Raw genomic sequence first — 18138 nt, forward strand, 5'->3', positions numbered from 1 at the left:
AGGGGGCGGGGGGATTGGGGGGGGAGAGAAAAAGGTACCTAACGGACTGACAACATATGGCGGCTTGTTACACAAGGGGGCGGGGGGATTGGGGGGGGAGAGAAAAAGGTACCTAACGGACTGACAACATATGGCGGCTTGTTACACAAGGGGGCGGGGGGATTGGGGGGGGGGGAGAAAAAGGTACCTAACGGACTGACAACATATGGCGGCTTGTTACACAAGGGGGCGGGGGGATTGGGGGGGGAGAGAAAAAGGTACCTAACGGACTGACAACATATGGTGGCTTGTTACACAAGGGGGCGGGGGGATTGGGGGGGGAGAGAAAAAGGTACCTAACGGACTGACAACATATGGCGGCTTGTTACACAAGGGGGCGGGGGGATTGGGGGGAGAGAGAAAAAGGTACCTAACGGACTGACAACATATGGCGGCTTGTTACACAAGGGGGCGGGGGGATTGGGGGGGGAGAGAAAAAGGTACCTAACGGACTGACAACATATGGCGGCTTGTTACACAAGGGGGCGGGGGGATTGGGGGGGGAGAGAAAAAGGTACCTAACGGACTGACAACATATGGCGGCTTGTTACACAAGGGGGCGGGGGGATTGGGGGGGGGAGAGAAAAAGGGACACATATCGTTGATACATTTTAAAACTATTCTAACAGTAATCATATACCTTTCACATGAACCGCCTCGCATTTGAAGTAATAAATCATGAATGTATTTATTTATTTATTTACCTTTATTTAACCAGGTAGGCAAGTTGAGAACAAGTTCTCATTTACAATTGCGACCTGGCCAAGATAAAGCAAAGCAGTTCGACAGATAAAACGACACAGAGTTACACATGGAGTAAAAAACAAACATACAGTCAATAATGCAGTATAAACAAGTCTATATACAATGTGAGCAAATGAGGTGAGAAGGGAGGTAAAGGCAAAAAAGGCCATGATGGCAAAGTAAATACAATATAGCAAGTAAAATACTGGAATGGTAGTTTAGCAATGGAAGAATGAGCAAAGTAGAAATAAAAAATAATGGGGTGCAAAGGAGCAAAATAAATAAATAAATTAAAATTAAATACAGTTGGGAAAGAGGTAGTTGTTTGGGCTAAATTATAGGTGGGCTATGTACAGGTGCAGTAATCTGTGAGCTGCTCTGACAGTTGGTGCTTAAAGCTAGTGAGGGAGATAAGTGTTTCCAGTTTCAGAGATTTTTGTAGTTCGTTCCAGTCATTGGCAGCAGAGAACTGGAAGGAGAGGCGGCCAAAGAAAGAATTGGTTTTGGGGGTGACTAGAGAGATATACCTGCTGGAGCGTGTGCTACAGGTGGGAGATGCTATGGTGACCAGCGAGCTGAGATAAGGGGGGACTTTACCTAGCAGGGTCTTGTAGATGACATGGAGCCAGTGGGTTTGGCGACGAGTATGAAGCGAGGGCCAGCCAACGAGAGCGTACAGGTCGCAATGGTGGGTAGTATATGGGGCTTTGGTGATAAAACGGATTGCACTGTGATAGACTGCATCCAATTTGTTGAGTAGGGTATTGGAGGCTATTTTGTAAATGACATCGCCAAAGTCGAGGATTGGTAGGATGGTCAGTTTTACAAGGGTATGTTTGGCAGCATGAGTGAAGGATGCTTTGTTGCGAAATAGGAAGCCAATTCTAGATTTAACTTTGGATTGGAGATGTTTGATATGGGTCTGGAAGGAGAGTTTACAATCTAACCAGACACCTAAGTATTTGTAGTTGTCCACGTATTCTAAGTCAGAGCCGTCCAGAGTAGTGATGTTGGACAGGCGGGTAGGTGCAGGTAGCGATCGGTTGAAGAGCATGCATTTAGTTTTACTTGTATTTAAGAGCAATTGGAGGCCACGGAAGGAGAGTTGTATGGCATTGAAGCTTGCCTGGAGGGTTGTTAACACAGTGTCCAAAGAAGGGCCGGAAGTATACAGAATGGTGTCGTCTGCGTAGGGACTCACCAGCAGCAAGAGCGACCTCATTGATGTATACAGAGAAGAGAGTCGGTCCAAGAATTGAACCCTGTGGCACCCCCATAGAGACTGCCAGAGGTCCGGACAGCAGACCCTCCGATTTGACACACTGAACTCTATCAGAGAAGTAGTTGGTGAACCAGGCGAGGCAATCATTTGAGAAACCAAGGCTGTCGAGTCTGCCGATGAGGATATGGTGATTGACAGAGTCGAAAGCCTTGGCCAGATCAATGAATACGGCTGCACAGTAATGTTTCTTATCGATGGCGGTTAAGATATCGTTTAGGACCTTGAGCGTGGCTGAGGTGCACCCATGACCAGCTCTGAAACCAGATTGCATAGCAGAGAAGGTATGGTGAGATTCGAAATGGTCGGTAATCTGTTTGTTGACTTGGCTTTCGAAGACCTTTGAAAGGCACGGTAGGATAGATATAGGTCTGTAGCAGTTTGGGTCAAGAGTGTCCCCCCCTTTGAAGAGGGGGATGACCGCAGCTGCTTTCCAATCTTTGGGAATCTCAGACGACACGAAAGAGAGGTTGAACAGGCTAGTAATAGGGGTGGCAACAATTTCGGCAGATAATTTTAGAAAGAAAGGGTCCAGATTGTCTAGCCCGGCTGATTTGTAGGGGTCCAGATTTTGCAGCTCTTTCAGAACATCAGCTGAATGGATTTGGGAGAAGGAGAAATGGGGAAGGCTTGGGCGAGTTGCTGTTGGGGGTGCAGTGCTGTTGTCCGGGGTAGGAGTAGCCAGGTGGAAAGCATGGCCAGCCGTAGAAAAATGCTTATTGAAATTCTCAATTATGGTGGATTTATCAGTGGTGACAGTGTTTCCTATCTTCAGTGCAGTGGGCAGCTGGGAGGAGGTGTTCTTATTCTCCATGGACTTTACAGTGTCCCAGAACTTTTTTGAGTTAGTGTTGCAGGAAGCAAATTTCTGCTTGAAAAAGCTAGCCTTGGCTTTTCTAACTGCCTGTGTATAATGATTTCTAGCTTCCCTGAACAGCTGCATATCACGGGGGCTGTTCGATGCTAATGCAGAACGCCATAGGATGTTTTTGTGTTGGTTAAGGGCAGTCAGGTCTGGGGAGAACCAAGGGCTATATCTGTTCCTGGTTCTAAATTTCTTGAATGGGGCATGTTTATTTAGGATGGTTAGGAAGGCATTTAAAAAAAATATCCAGGCATCCTCTACTGACGGGATGAGATCAATATCCTTCCAGGATACCCCGGCCAGGTCGATTAGAAAGGCCTGCTCGCAGAAGTGTTTCAGGGAGCGTTTTACAGTGATGAGTGGAGGTCGTTTGACCGCTGACCCATTACGGATGCAGGCAATGAGGCAGTGATCGCTGAGATCTTGGTTGAAGACAGCCGAGGTGTATTTAGAGGGGAAGTTGGTTAGGATGATATCTATGAGGGTGCCCGTGTTTAAGGTTTTGGGGAGGTACCTGGTAGGTTCATTGATAATTTGTGTGAGATTGAGGGCATCAAGTTTAGATTGTAGGATGGCTGGGGTGTTAAGCATGTTCCAGTTTAGGTCGCCTAGCAGCACGAACTCTGAAGATAGATGGGGGGCAATCAGTTCACATATGGTGTCCAGAGCACAGCTGGGGGCAGAGGGTGGTCTATAGCAGGCGGCAACGGTGAGAGACTTGTTTTTAGAGAGGTGGATTTTTAAAAGTAGAAGTTCAAATTGTTTGGGTACAGACCTGGATAGTAGGACAGAACTCTGCAGGCTATCTTTGCAGTAGATTGCAACACCGCCCCCTTTGGCAGTTCTATCTTGTCTGAAAATGTTGTAGTTTGGAATTAAAATGTCTGAGTTTTTGGTGGTCTTCCTAAGCCAGGATTCAGACACAGCTAGAACATCCGGGTTGGCAGAGTGTGCTAAAGCAGTGAATAGAACAAACTTAGGGAGGAGGCTTCTAATGTTAACATGCATGAAACCAAGGCTATTACGGTTACAGAAGTCGTCAAAAGAGAGCGCCTGGGGAATAGGAGTGGAGCCAGGCACTGCAGGGCCTGGATTCACCTCTACATCGCCAGAGGAACATAGGAGGAGTAGAATAAGGGTACGGCTAAAAGCTATGAGAATTGGTCGTCTAGAACGTCTGGAACATAGAGTAAAAGGAGGTTTCTGGGGGCGATAAAATAGCATCAAGGTATAATGTACAGACAAATGTATGGTAGGATGTGAATACAGTGGAGGTAAACCTAGGTATTGAGTGATGAAGAGAGAGATATTGTCTCTAGAAACATCGTTGAAACCAGGAGATGTCATTGCATGTGTGGGTGGTGGAACTAATAGGTTGGATAAGGTATAGTGAGCAGGACTAGAGGCTCTACAGTGAAATAAGCCAATAAACACTAACCAGAACAGAAATGGACAAGACATATTGACATTAAGGAGAGGCATGCTTAGTCGAGTGATCAAAAGGGTCCGGTGAGTGGAGAGGTTGGTTGGTGATTTAGACAGCTAGCCAGGGCATCGGTAGCAAGCTAGCATAGGATGGAGGTCTGTTGTTAGCTACCTCTTGCGTTCCGTCAGTAGATTAGTGGGGTTCCGTGTGGTAGAGGGGATTAATCCAAATCACACAACAACAACAAAAATAAAAACAATAGATATAGTTATAGAGGCCCAAGAAGAAAACATAATAATAATAATATTTAAAAAAATAAAAATAATTAAATAATTTAACGTTACGTGTGAAGGCCTTTGTTCAACATTCATCTCTGTCGCAACCAGCCCTCCTTAGGAAGGTTGTTGGCCTTTCAGCGGCAAGCGTGTATGGCTCTGAGTGTCCGAAAGGCATCTACCCTTTCCCGTCTTCTACTGTTGTTCACTCTGGAAGATAGCTAGCCAGCCGTGTCGATGGTTCACATTGGTGATGAGCGTAGTAAGCTACAGTGATTTGAGAAGAGAAGTACAGTAGGATGATTTGAAGAGTATTAGGATAGTCCCCCTTAGATTTTTTAGATATTTGACTTAGGACAGCTGGTCAGTCTTACCAGTGATTGTCGCCGAAAGGTGAGTTTTCTCCTCTCTTCACTTCGTGTCAATAGTCAGAGTTTGAACCACTTTAAACACGCAGCTGCAGCCTGGTGATGTTCTGGTCTAGTCTGGGAGGTTAGTTTATCTTCTTCACCTCATGTTGAGATTCAAAGTTCCAACCATTTCAAACGTGTAGCTACCACCTCATGTCTTTCTGGTCTAATGTCAATCTCTTCTACCAAGCCTTTTATGCACTCTGGCCGAAGGGGACGGTTCCATCAGCCTGACACACTCTCTGACCTCACTCGGGTGCTTGGCTACTTACTGTGCACAATTTATAGAAGATAGATTCTGTCATGGCTCCTAAAATCACATTCCTTTCTTAAACACTTCTTACGGCTGAAATCCTGCTAACGGGATCGATACGACAACATCCAGTGAAAGTGCAGGGCGCCAAATTCAAACAACAGAAATCTCATAATTAAAATTCTTCAAACATACAAGTATTTTACACCATTTTAAAGATATACTTGTTGTTAATGCCACCACAGTGTCCAATTTCAAAAATGCTTTACGACGAAAGCACACCAAACAATTATATTAGGTTAGCTCCTAGTCACAGAAAAACACAGCCATTTTTCCAGCCAAAGAGAGGAGTCACAAAAAGCAGAAATAGAGATAAAATTAATCACTAACCTTTGATGATCTTCATCAGATGACACGCATAGGACTTCTTGTTACACAATACATGTATGTTTTGTTCGATAAAGTTCATATTTATGTAAAAAGATCTCAGTTTACATTGACGCGTTATGTTCAGTAATGTTTTGCTTCCAAAACATCCGGTGATTTTGCAGAGAGCCACATCAATTTACAGAAATACTCATAATAAACATTGATTAAAGATACAAGTGGTATGCATGGAATTACAGATCCACTTCTCTTTAATGCAACCGCTGTGTAAGATTTCAAAAAAACTTTACGGGAAAAGCACACCGTGCAATAATCTGAGTACGGCGCTCATACACAAATACAAGCCATACAGATACTGTGGATACATGTTGTGGAGTCAACAGAAGTCAGATATAGCTTTATATTCACAATATTCACTTACCCATAATGATCTTCATCAGAATGCACTCCCAGGAATCGCAATTCCACAATAAATGTTTGTTTTGTTCGATAAAGTCCATAATTTATTTCCAAATACCTCCTTTTTGTTCACGTGTTTAGTTCACAAATCCAAATTCACGACGAAAAGTCAAAAGAGTTTCGTTACAGTTCGCAGAAACATGTCAAACGATTTATATAATCAATCTTTAGGATGTTTTTAACATACATCTTCAATAATGTTTCAACCGGAATATTCCTTTGTCTTTAGAAATGCAATGGAATGCAGCTACCTGTCACGGGCACACGCCTGACTGAGCTCATGGCACTTTGCCAGACCTCTGGTTGAAACAGCTCTCATTCTCTCCCCCTTCACAGTAGAAGCCTCAAACAAGGTTCTAAAGATGGTTTACTTCTAGTGGAAGCCTTAGGAAGTGCAATCGGACCAAATTTACACCAACTTGGATTGGCAAAGAGTTGAAAAACTACAAACCTCAGATTTTCCACTTCCTGGTTGGATTTTTTTCTCAGGTTTTTGCCTGCCATATTAGTTCTGTTATACTCACAGACATCATTCAAACAGTTTTAGAAACTTCAGAGTGTTTCCTATCCAAATCTACTATCATATGCATATCTTAGCTTCTGGGCCTGAGTAGCAGGCAGTTTACTCTGGGCACCTTATTCATCCAATCTACTCAATACTGCCCCCCAGCCATAAGAAGTTAACAAAAATACTTTTATAATTTTTCACATTTCATATATAATGTTAAGGATGGAAACTTGACAGAAAAAGGGGATATACTTTCAAGTTACAGTATTTCCTTTATAACCTTTTTAATGACATCACATAATAAAAACCAATGTGACATTAGTTTTCTATAGATCATCTCCGACCATTCCCCATTGTTGACCATTGTTGAACGTGTTAGAGTTTTGTCGGGAAGACTCTGTGTAGACAAAGGAACATTCCTTTGGTTAATACTGGAGAGGGAGACCCTAGATTCCGTTTCCTTTCATTTACAGCAGGGTGTGAGCTGTCAAACCGGCCCAGTTCCCTACTCTCCTCTTCTGTGGGTGAGAGAGGTCTGGTTATTGTCATCCATTGCCAAGCTGATCTGACCCATTCGGATCCTCACAGGACAGTCAGGACAAGATGTTACACTCATTTATCACCCAAAAAATGTTTGAGTGAGTGCAACACAAACATATTTCCAGGGTGTTGATGCATCCTCCTCCCAATACAGCCACTTCCAACATCAAGGGTAGGGGAAGGGTATCCATCTGCAAAAGTAGAGTTTTGCTTTGATTTCAAATCAACTCATATTGTTGCTAGCTAGCTACCATAGCTGTTGTACTAGCTAACATGCTACTGAACTGTGACACTAGCATATTGACTTGCATCTTGGTATTAAAAGACAGCAATGTATTCACATAAAAATATAAGTGTTTCGACAAATCATTAGTTAGCTAGCTACCTATGACCTGAATTGTGAAAAAATATAATAGCTGACGTTAGCTAGCTAAGCGCTAGCCAGTCAGTCAGTGGCACTGACAGATTGGAACTGGTATCAACTAAATGTGAAATTACATTGTGTGTCTGTCTTTATTGATTTGTCGAAGGCATTTGACACCGTGGACCATGCTGTGTTGGTGCAAAGGTTAAAATGTTGTGGAATGACTGGTCATGCTCTAGATTGGTTTAACAATTATCTATTAAATCATACACAATGTGTATTAGAGTTGTGCTCAGGTGTTCCCTAAGGTTCTATTTTTGGCCCAATATATCAACAACGTAGGATTATATTGAAACAGCGGATGTTCATTTTTATGCAGAAGATACTGTTCTTTATTCAAGTGGTGGTAGTTTTTCTTTAGCATTTGAAAATGTCCAAAGAGCATTTAGCACCATACAGAACAGAATCTGTATAATTTGAGGCTGGTTCTGAATTTGGGTAAAACAAAATTCCTGTTATTTTCAAATGCCAGGCATGTTACTAATCATGTTGTGGCCAAACGTTTTGAGAATGACACAAATATTAATTTTCACAAAGTCTGCTGCCTACATTTGTATGATAGCAATTTTCATATACTCCAGAATGTTATGAAGAGTGATCAGATTAATTGCAAAGTCCCTCTTTGCCATGCAAATTAACTGAATCCCCAAAAAACATTTCCACTGCATTTCAGCCCTGCCACAAAGGACCAACTGACATCATGTCAATGATTCTCTCGTTAACACAGGTGTGAGTGTTGACGAGGACAAGGCTGGAGATCACTCGGTCATACTGATTGAGTTCAAATAACAGACTGGAAGCTTCAAAAGGAGGGTGGTGCTTGGAATCATTGTTCTTCCTCTGTCAATCTTGGTTAACTGCAAGGAAACCATCATCATTGATTTGCACAAAAAGGGCAAGGCAAGGATATTGCTGCCAGTAAGATTGCACCTAAATCAACCATTTATCAGATCATCAAGAACTTCAAGGAGAGCGGTTCAATTGTTGTGAAGAAGGCTTCAGGGCACCCAAGAAAGTCCAGCAAGCGCCAGGACCATCTCCTAAAGTTGATTCAGCTGCGGGATCAGGGAACCACCAGTACAGAGCTTGCTCAGGAATGGCAGCAAGCAGGTGTGTGTGCATCTGCACGCACAGTGAGGCGAAGACCTTTGGTGGATGGCCTGGTGTCAAGAAGGGCAGCAAAGAAGCCACTTCTCTCCAGGAAAAACATCAGGGACAGACTGATTTCTGCAAAAGGTACAGGGATTGGACTGCTGAGGACTGGTGTAAAGTAATTTTCTCTGATGAATCCCCTTTCCGATTGTTTGGGGCATCCGGAAAAAAGCTTGTCCGGAGAAAACAAGGTAAGCACTACCATCAGTCCTGTGTCATGCCAACAGTAAAGCATCCTGAGACCATTCATATGTGGGGTTGCTTCTCAGCCAAGGGAGTGGCCTCACTCACAATTATGACTAAGAACACAGCCATGAATAAAGAATGTTACCAACACATCCTCCAAGAGTAACTTCTCCCAACCATCCAGGAACACTTTGGTGATGAACAATGCCTTTTCCAGTATGATGGAGAAGCTTGCCATAAAGCAAGAGTGATAACTAAGTGGCTCGGGGAACAAAACATTGATATTTTGGGTCCATGGCCAGGAAACTCCCCAGACCTTAATCCCATTGAGAACTTGTGGTCAATCCTCAAGAGGCGGGTGGACAAACAAATTGATTATGCAAGAACGGGCAGCTATCAGTCAGGATGTGGCCCAGAAGTTAATTGACAGCATGCCAGGGCAGATTGCAGAGGTCTTGAAAAAGAAGGGTCAACACTGCAAATATTGCCTCTGCATCAACTTCATGTAATTGTCAATAAAAGCATTTGACACTTATGAAATGCTTGTAATTATACTTCAATGTTCCATAGTAACATCTGACAAAAATATCTAGAGACACTGAAGCAGCAAACTTGTGAAAAATCATATATGTATCCTTCTCAAAACTTTTGGCCACAACTGAACATTGGATGGACATACAGTGAGGAGAAAAAAGTATTTGATCCCCTGCTGATTTTGTACATTTGCCCACTGACAAATAAACCTAATGGTAGGTTTATTTGAACAGTGAGAGGCAGAATAACAACAACAAACAACAACAAAATCCAGATAAACGCATGTCAGAAATGTTATAAATTGATTTGCATTTTAATGAGGGAAATAAGTATTTGACCCCCTCTCAATCAGAAAGATTTCTGGCTCCCAGGTGACTTTTATACAGGTAACGAGCTGAGATCAGGAGCACACTCTTAAAGGGAGTGCTCCTAATCTCAGCTTGTTACCTGTATAAAAGACACCTGTCCACAGAAGCAATCAATGAATCAGATTCCAAACTCTCCACCATGGCCATGACCAAAGAGCTCTCCAAGGATGTCAGAGACAAGATTGTAGACCTACACAAGGCTGGAATGGGATACAAGACCATCGCCAAGCAGCTTGTTGAGAAGGTGACAACAGTTGGTGCTATTATTCGCAAATGGAAGAAACACAAAATAACTGTCAATCTCCCTCGGCCTGGGGCTCCATGCAAGATCTCACCTCGTGGAGTAGCAATGATCATGAGAACGGTGAGGAATCAGCCCAGAACTACACGGGGGGAACTTGTCAATGATCTCAAGGCAGCTGGGACCATAGTCACCAAGAAAACAATTGGTAACAGACTACGCCGTGAAGAACTGAAATCCTGCAGTGCCCGCAAGGTCCCCCTGCTCAAGAAAGCACATATACATGCCCGTCTGAAGTTTGCCAATGAATATCTGAATGATTCATAGGACAACTGGGTGAAAGTGTTGTGGTCAGATGAGACCAAAATGGAGCTCTTTGGCATCAACTCAACTCACTGTGTTTGGAGGAGGAGGAATGCTGCCTATGACCCCAAGAACACCATCCCCACCGTCAAACATGGAGGTGGAAACATTATGCTTTGGGGGTGTTTTTCTGCTAAGGGGACAGGACAACTTCACCGCATCAAAGGGATGATGGACGGGGCCATGTACCATCAAATCTTTGGTGAGAACCTCCTTCACTCAGCCAGGGCATTGAAAATGGGTCGTGGATGGGTATTCCAGCATGACAATGACCAAAAACACACGGCCAAGGCAACAACGGAGTGGCTCAAGAAGAAGCACATTAAGGTCCTGGAGTGGCCTAGCCAGTCTCCATACCTTAATCCCGTAGAACATTTGTGGAGGGAGCTGAAGATTTGAGTTGCCAAACGTCAGCCTCGAAACCTTAATGACTTGGAGAAGATCTGCAAAGAGGAGTGGGACAAAATCCCTCCTGAGATGTGTGCAAACCTGGTGGCCAACTACAAGAAATATCTGACCTCTGTGATTGCCAACAAGGGTTTTGCCACTAAGTACTAAGTCATGTTTTGCAGAGGGGTCAAATACTTATTTCCCTCATTAAAATGCAAATCAATTTCTAACATTTTTTACATGTGTTTTTCTGGATTTTTTTGTTGTTATTCAGTCTCTCACTGTTCAAATAAACCTACCATTAAAATTATAGACTGATCATTTCTTTGTCAGTGGGCAAATGTACAAAATCATCCCTCACTGTACATAGAGCAAGTACAAATGTTTGTGAATGTGGGTGGATGACAAGCTGAGCTTCACTATTCATGTGGAGAACTTGATAAGGAACCTTGCAGCAACAAATTCATTTTTGTAAGGGAATGGCTCAAATTAAGATCCTACATCTGTAACATTTTGGATAATTAACGTATGGTTAGGGGAAGTGTTATATAAAATGCCACAGTTATCTCTGACAGTTGCGTTATACGCCCACCCATACTCCTTGACCAACCTCCCTACTTTCATTTCGGTCTTAAAGATGCACTATGCATAAATTGCTCCGTCATTTCCTCATTGCAAAAATTCGAATAGTTCACCTAATTTCAGTGTATGTGACAAAGCAAGCAAGTATAGTGTAGAGTATCATTGTACCATCTAAACTACTGTGAAATATCTTTAACATGTCAAAAATTATTGTATTTTCAGCTGTTTGAAACTGGTGTACAAAACCAAAAGTAAAAGAAGCAAAAATGAAACTTAAGAACAGGATGCATAGAAATAGCGCACATAGAACATATCTAATACTTATCTTTTCAATGAGAATGACAGATCTATAACCCACATGTGAATTTGGTCGGGTCACCCAAAAAATTACATATTGCAACTTTAAGTAACCAGACCATTATTCCATTTGTAACGTAACATGTACTAAATGGAGGTACACAAATTTAAGTAACATATCCTATGTCTGGCTAATGTGGTCAGGCTGAAAATAGTGTCATTTTCAGGTATCATGGTAAGACCAGATGCAGACCGTGTCGAAGTAACAATGTTTATTACAGCAACAGGGGCAAAGGTGCAGGACGGCAGGCAGGCTCAGGTCAGGCAGAGGTCAGTAATCCAGAGGTTGGGCAACAGTACAGGACAGCAGGCAGGCTCAGGGGCAGGCAGAGTGGTCAGGTACAGTGTCAGGACCGGCAAGGGTCAAAAACCACAGAGGCCGAGAAAAGAGAGACTCGAGAAAAGCAGGCTCTGACACAAAAACGCTGGTTGGCGTGACAAGACGAACTGGCAACAGACAAACAGAGAACACAGGTATAAATACACAGGGGATAAATGGGAAGATGGGCGACACCTGGAAGGGTGTGGAAACAATCACAACAACAGGTGAAACAGATCAGAGTGACAGTAGGAGCGATTGTTAACTAACTGTAAACTATTTTTATCAGGCATCTTGGATAACTGTGAGGTGAACAAATTCACATATTTACCATTAATTAGTTACCTATAGTCTCCAAAATGGCAAGGTGTCTCCAGCAATGTTTACTTTTTGACGTCCTTTTACATTTCCACTTTCCAAGCGTATTCTATTCTGTCCAGTTGTTTTAGGCGACTCTTCAGCATTACACTATGCACTGAATTTACAAAACATTAAAAACACCTGCTCATTCCATAACCATAGACTGACCAGGTGAAAGCTATGATCCCTTATTGATGTCACTTGTATGTGACAAAACACTTCAATCAGTGTAGATGAAGGAGAGGAGACAGGTTAAAGAAGGATTTTTAAGACTTGAGACAATTGAGACATGTATTGTGTATGTGTGTCATTATGGGTGAATGGGCAAACAAAATATTTAAGTGCCTTTGAACAGGGTATGGTAGTAGGTACTAGGCGCATCAGTTTGTGTCAAGAACTGCAACGCTGCTGGGTTTTTCGAGCTCAACAGCTCAACAGTTTCAGGTGCGTATCAAGAATGGTCCACCACCCAAAGGACATCCAGCCAACTTGACACAACTGTGGGAAGCATTGAAGTCAACATGGGCCATCATCCCTGTAGAACGCTTTCGACACCTTGTAGAGTCCATCCCCCGACGAATTGAGGCTGGTCTGGGGGCACCTAATGTTTGGTATAATCAGTGTATATGTATTAAGCTGTCCTCCTTAGCGTTAGTTAGACAGGTTATGCCATGACTGCTCCAGCCACTCTTATCAGGGGTGTAATTTGTATTAATGGGAACAGAGTTAGGTGGTTTCTAATGAGAGAGCATGGGACTCTAAGGTTCTATCTGCAAAAAGATGATTCTGAGATAATTGGCTTTAACGTTCTGATTTGAATGGTGTCAGCAATTTTTATCTACTATTCTTTTGAATTCAACAACATGCATTGGGATATTTAGAGTACTATATACAGTGGGGAGAACAAGTATTTTATACACTGCCGATTTTGCAGGTTTTCCTACATACAGACCTTCTCCGGATCCTTCAGGTTTCGGGGCTGTCGCTGGGCAAACTTTCAGCTCCCTCCAAAGATTTTATATTGGGTTCAGGTCTAGAGACTGGCTAGTCCACTCCAGGACCTTGAGATGCTTCTTACCGAGCCACTCCTTAGTTGCCCTGGCTGTGTGTTTTGGGTCGTTATCATGCTGGAGGACCCAGCCACGACCCATCTTCAATGCTCTTACTGAGGGAAGGAGGTTGTTGGCGAAGATCTCGCGATACATGGCCCCATCCATCCTCCCCTCAATACAGTGCAGTCGTCCTGTCCCCTTTGCAGAAAAGAATCCCCAAAGAATGATGTTTCCACCTCTATGCTTCACGGTTGGGATGGTGTTCTTGGGGTTTTACTCAACCTTCTTCTTCCTCCAAACAGGGCGAGTGGAGTTTAGACCAAAAAGCTATATTTTTGTCTCATCAGACCACATGACCTCCTCCCATTCCTTCTCTGGATCATCCGGATGGTCATTGACAAACTTCAGACGGGCCTGGACATGCACTGGCTTGAGCAGGGGGACCTTGCGTGCGCTGCAGGATTTTAATCGATGACGGCGTAGTGTGTTACTTATGGTTTTCTTTGAGACTGTGGTCCCAGCTCTCTTCAGGTCATTGACCAGGTCCTGCTGTGTAGTTCTGGGCTGATCCCTCACCTTCCTCAAGATCATTGATGGCCCACGAGGTGAGATCTTGCATGGAGCCCCAGACCGAGGGTGATTGACCGTCATCTTGAACTTCTTCCGTTTTCTAATAATTGCGCCAACACTTGTTGCCTTCTCACCAAGCTGCTTGCCTATTGTCCTGTAGCCCATCCCAGCCTTGTGCAGGTCTCCAATTGTATCCCTGATGTCTTTACACAGCTCTCTGGTCTTGGTCATAGTGGAGAGGTTGGAGTCTGTTTGATTGAGTGTGTGACAGGTGTCTTTTATACAGGTAACGAGTTCAAACAGGTGCAGTTAATACAGGTAATGAGTGGAGAACAGGAAGGCTTCTTAAAGAAAAACTAACAGGTCTGTGAGAGCCGGAATTCTTACTGGTTGGTAGATAATCAAATACTTATGTCATGCAATAAAATGCTAATTAATTACTTAAAAATCATACAATGTGATTTTCTGGATTCTTGTTTTAGATTCCGTCTCTTACAGTTGAAGTGTACCTATGATAAAAATGACAGACCGATTATAATTTTTCAACGCCGATACCGATTATTGGAGGACCAAAAGGCTGATACCAATTAAATCGGGCGATTTATTTAAAAAAAATGTATTTGTAATAATGACAATTACAACAATACAACAATAGAATGAACACTTATTTTAACTTAATATAATACATCAATAAAATCTATTTAGCCTCAATTAAATAATGAAACATGTTCAATTTGGTTTAAATAATGCAAAAACAAAGTGTTGGAGAAGAAAGTAAAAGTTTTTTTTTCAAATTAACTCCATAATATCGACAGAAACATGGCAAACGTTGTTTAGAATCAATCCTTTTTCACATATCTATTCGATGATAAGTCACTCGTGGCAGTTTGGTTTCTCCTCTGTTCAAAATGGAAAAATGAACGCACCTGGAGATTACGGAATAGTTTCGACGGAGGACACCGAGCGGACACCTGGTAAATGTAGTCTCTTATGGTCAATTTTCCAATGAAATGCCTACAAATACGTCACAATGCTGCAAACACCTTGGGGAAACGACAGAAAGTGTAGGCTCTCTCCTTGCGCATTCACAGCCATATAAGGAGACATTGGAACACAGTGCCTCAAAAATCTGGCTCACTTCCAGTATGAAATTTCATCTTGGTTTTGCCTGTAGCATTCACAGACAATATCTTTGAAGTTTTGGAAACGTCAGGGTGTTTTCTTTCCAAAGCTGTCAATTATATGCAGTCGAGCATCTTTTCGTGACAAAATATCTTGTTTAAAATGGGAACGTTTTTCATCCAAAAATGAAATACTGCCACCAGAGGTTCAAGAGGTTAACATGAGTCTTCAATATTCCCAAGTAAGAAGTTTTAGGTTGTAGTTATTATCAGAATAGGACTATTTCCCTCTATACCATTTGTATTTCATTAACCTTTGACTATTGAATGTTCTTATAGGCACTTTAGTATTGCCAGTGTAACAGTACAGCTTCCGTCCCTCTCCTCGCTCCTCCCTGGGCTCGAACCAGCAACACAATGACAACAACCACCATTGAAGCAGCGTTACCCATGCAGAGCAAGGGAAACAACCACCCCAAGGCTCAGAGCGAGTGAAGTTTGAAACGCTATTAGCGCGCGCTAACTAGCTAGCCATTTCACTTCGGTTACACCAGCCTCATCTCGGGAGTTGATAGGCTTGAAGTCATAAACAGCACAATGCTTGACGCACAACGAAGAGCTGCTGGCAAAATGCACGAAAGTGCTGTTTGAATTCATGTTTACGCTGCCTACCACCGCTCAGTCAGACACTTGTATGCTTGTATGCTCAGTCAGATTATATGCAACGCAGGACACGTTAGATAATATCTAGTAATATCATCAACCATGTGTAGTTAACTAGTTTTTTATAAGATAAGTTTAATGCTAGCTAGCAACTTACCTTGGCTTACTGCATTCGCTTAACATGCAGTCAGTCTCCTTGTGGAGTGCAACGAGAGAGAGGCAGGTCGTTATTGCGTTGGACTAGTTAACTGTAATGTTGCAAGATTGGATCCCCGAGCTGACAAGGTGAAAATCTGTCGTTCTGCCCCTGAACGAGGCAGTTAACCCACTGTTCCTAGGCCGTCATTGAAAATAAGAATGTGTTCTTAAATAACTTGCCTAGTTAAATAAAGGTATTTTAAAAAACATTTTAAAAATCAGCAAATCGGCGCCCAAAAATACCGATTTCCGATTGTTATCGGCCATTCCGATTAATCGGTCGACCTCTACTCTACATGCTTTGTAAGTAGGAAAACCCGCAAAATCGGCAGTGTATCAAATACTTGTTCTCCGCACTGTAGGTAGAGAACATTGAAAAGAACAACTACATTTGTAGTTGTGCACTGGGGCATTGTCATCCTGAAACAGGAAAGGGCCTTCCCCAAACTATTGCCACAAAGTCGGAAGCACAGAATTGTCTAGAATGTCATTGTACGCTGTAGTGTTAAGATTTCCCTTCACTGGAACTAAGGGGCCTAGCCTGAACCATGACAAACAGCCCCAGGTCATTATTCCTCCTCCACCAAACTTTACGGTTGGCACTATGTATTGGGGCAGGTAGCGTTTTCCTTCCTGCTTTGTAAGTAGGAAAACCCGCAAAATCGGCAGTGTATCAAATACTTGTTCTCCGCACTGTAGGTAGAGAACATTGAAAAGTACAACTACATTTGTACAGTATGCTTTGGGTGTATTTATGTATGTTGTTTTCCATTCCAGGTTCTGACATTGTACAGTGGATGATCAAAAACCTGAACATTGATGATCAAGGTAATGTATGCTCATTATTGTCCTCATGTCTTTACTTATGTGACACTAGACATGTGAAAGAGTGAGTCATTTGCAGTTATGTTACATACAACACCTTTATTCTTGAGAAGTTCCTTCCATGTTTAACATGTCAATGGCTAATTAGAATCATTGTAACATTAGTTGAAAAGTAGCCTAAAGTTAGACTTTGTTTCTCTAAAACCTCAATGCATTCGGTAGAAGTGCTTTTCTAAAGCAATTGATTTGATTATATAACCTAGTAGACGCCATCATGTTAGGTCACGTCACTCGAAGGGAACAACATGTTTCAAAAGGTTGGTTATTATCACTTTGCCATGGAGTGAGAGGAAGGGGGAAGGTTTTCAATGGCGGATAGAGGGAGGCAATAGGTATAACCCATGTCACTGATTTAGAGGAGAGGGGAAGACTTTGAGTGCTGGACAGAAAAATAATTGGCCTGTCTTCTCTCCCTCAGACTCCATACTATATTGTATTGCCTCGTCCACCTACCTGTTTTCAAAGCACTCAGTTAACAGCTCCACACACGGCCTGTTCAATAAGACAATCACAAAGAGCCCTTGATGTGTGTGTGTTTTCCTATGTGTGTGTACCTTCTGGTGCATGCCTTGGTATGGAAGGGTCGATTCACCCGCATTAGTGATTTTAGTTTCACTTTTTAAAACAAAGCTGACTCCACAGCACTCCACAAATTGTGCATGGACCGTGGAGCACTGGAGAACTCTCAAAAGCACTGCAGTCAGGCTGAAATACCTGCGCCTATGCTTCAGCAGAAAACAGGTTCAGACTGAATCTCTGATTCCTTTACTTCAAGAGGAATGATTGAGGAATCTCATTGCACTGTGTCGTCACTCACAAGGTCTGACGAGCAGGAAATTGCACAGAAACACATTTAAGCTTGAGAGAATCTTGTTTGAGGTCCCAATGGTCCTGTGAGAAAAAATTGATTACAAATGATATAGAACACAAAAGTCCCAATACGCTCATTAGAACATTCTAGTATAGAAATGACCTCAAATTAATTATAATCTGCATGCCAGGGTATTCACGAGGACAGTACAGTACATTTTAATGGCTGTCACTGTAAAGACGATTACAGGGCACACGAGTGGAGTCGGGGGTCAAAAAGTCAGATAGCTTTACATTAGCTAGGGAATAACAATTTGAGGACACTCCTCAAGCTAGACACTCATTTCTATTTCAGTTTAAGAAAGGATATTTTTTATT

The 18138-nt window shown here is 42.6% G+C and overlaps 1 protein-coding gene across 2 annotated transcripts in view; it reads left to right on the forward strand.

Annotated features, from left to right (window-relative positions):
* The window catches only part of LOC109898871 (regulator of G-protein signaling 7), a 128851-nt gene that overhangs the window by 89382 nt on the left and 21331 nt on the right, over positions 1-18138 (forward strand). For both annotated transcript variants that reach the window (XM_031835656.1, XM_031835657.1), the window contains one exon: positions 16843-16893. In XM_031835656.1, coding sequence (XP_031691516.1) covers positions 16843-16893 — 51 coding nt within the window. The remainder of the gene's footprint in view (positions 1-16842; positions 16894-18138) is intronic.

Source organism: Oncorhynchus kisutch, linkage group LG11 (assembly GCF_002021735.2).
Source record: "Oncorhynchus kisutch isolate 150728-3 linkage group LG11, Okis_V2, whole genome shotgun sequence".
Taxonomy (NCBI): Eukaryota; Metazoa; Chordata; class Actinopteri; order Salmoniformes; family Salmonidae; genus Oncorhynchus; species Oncorhynchus kisutch.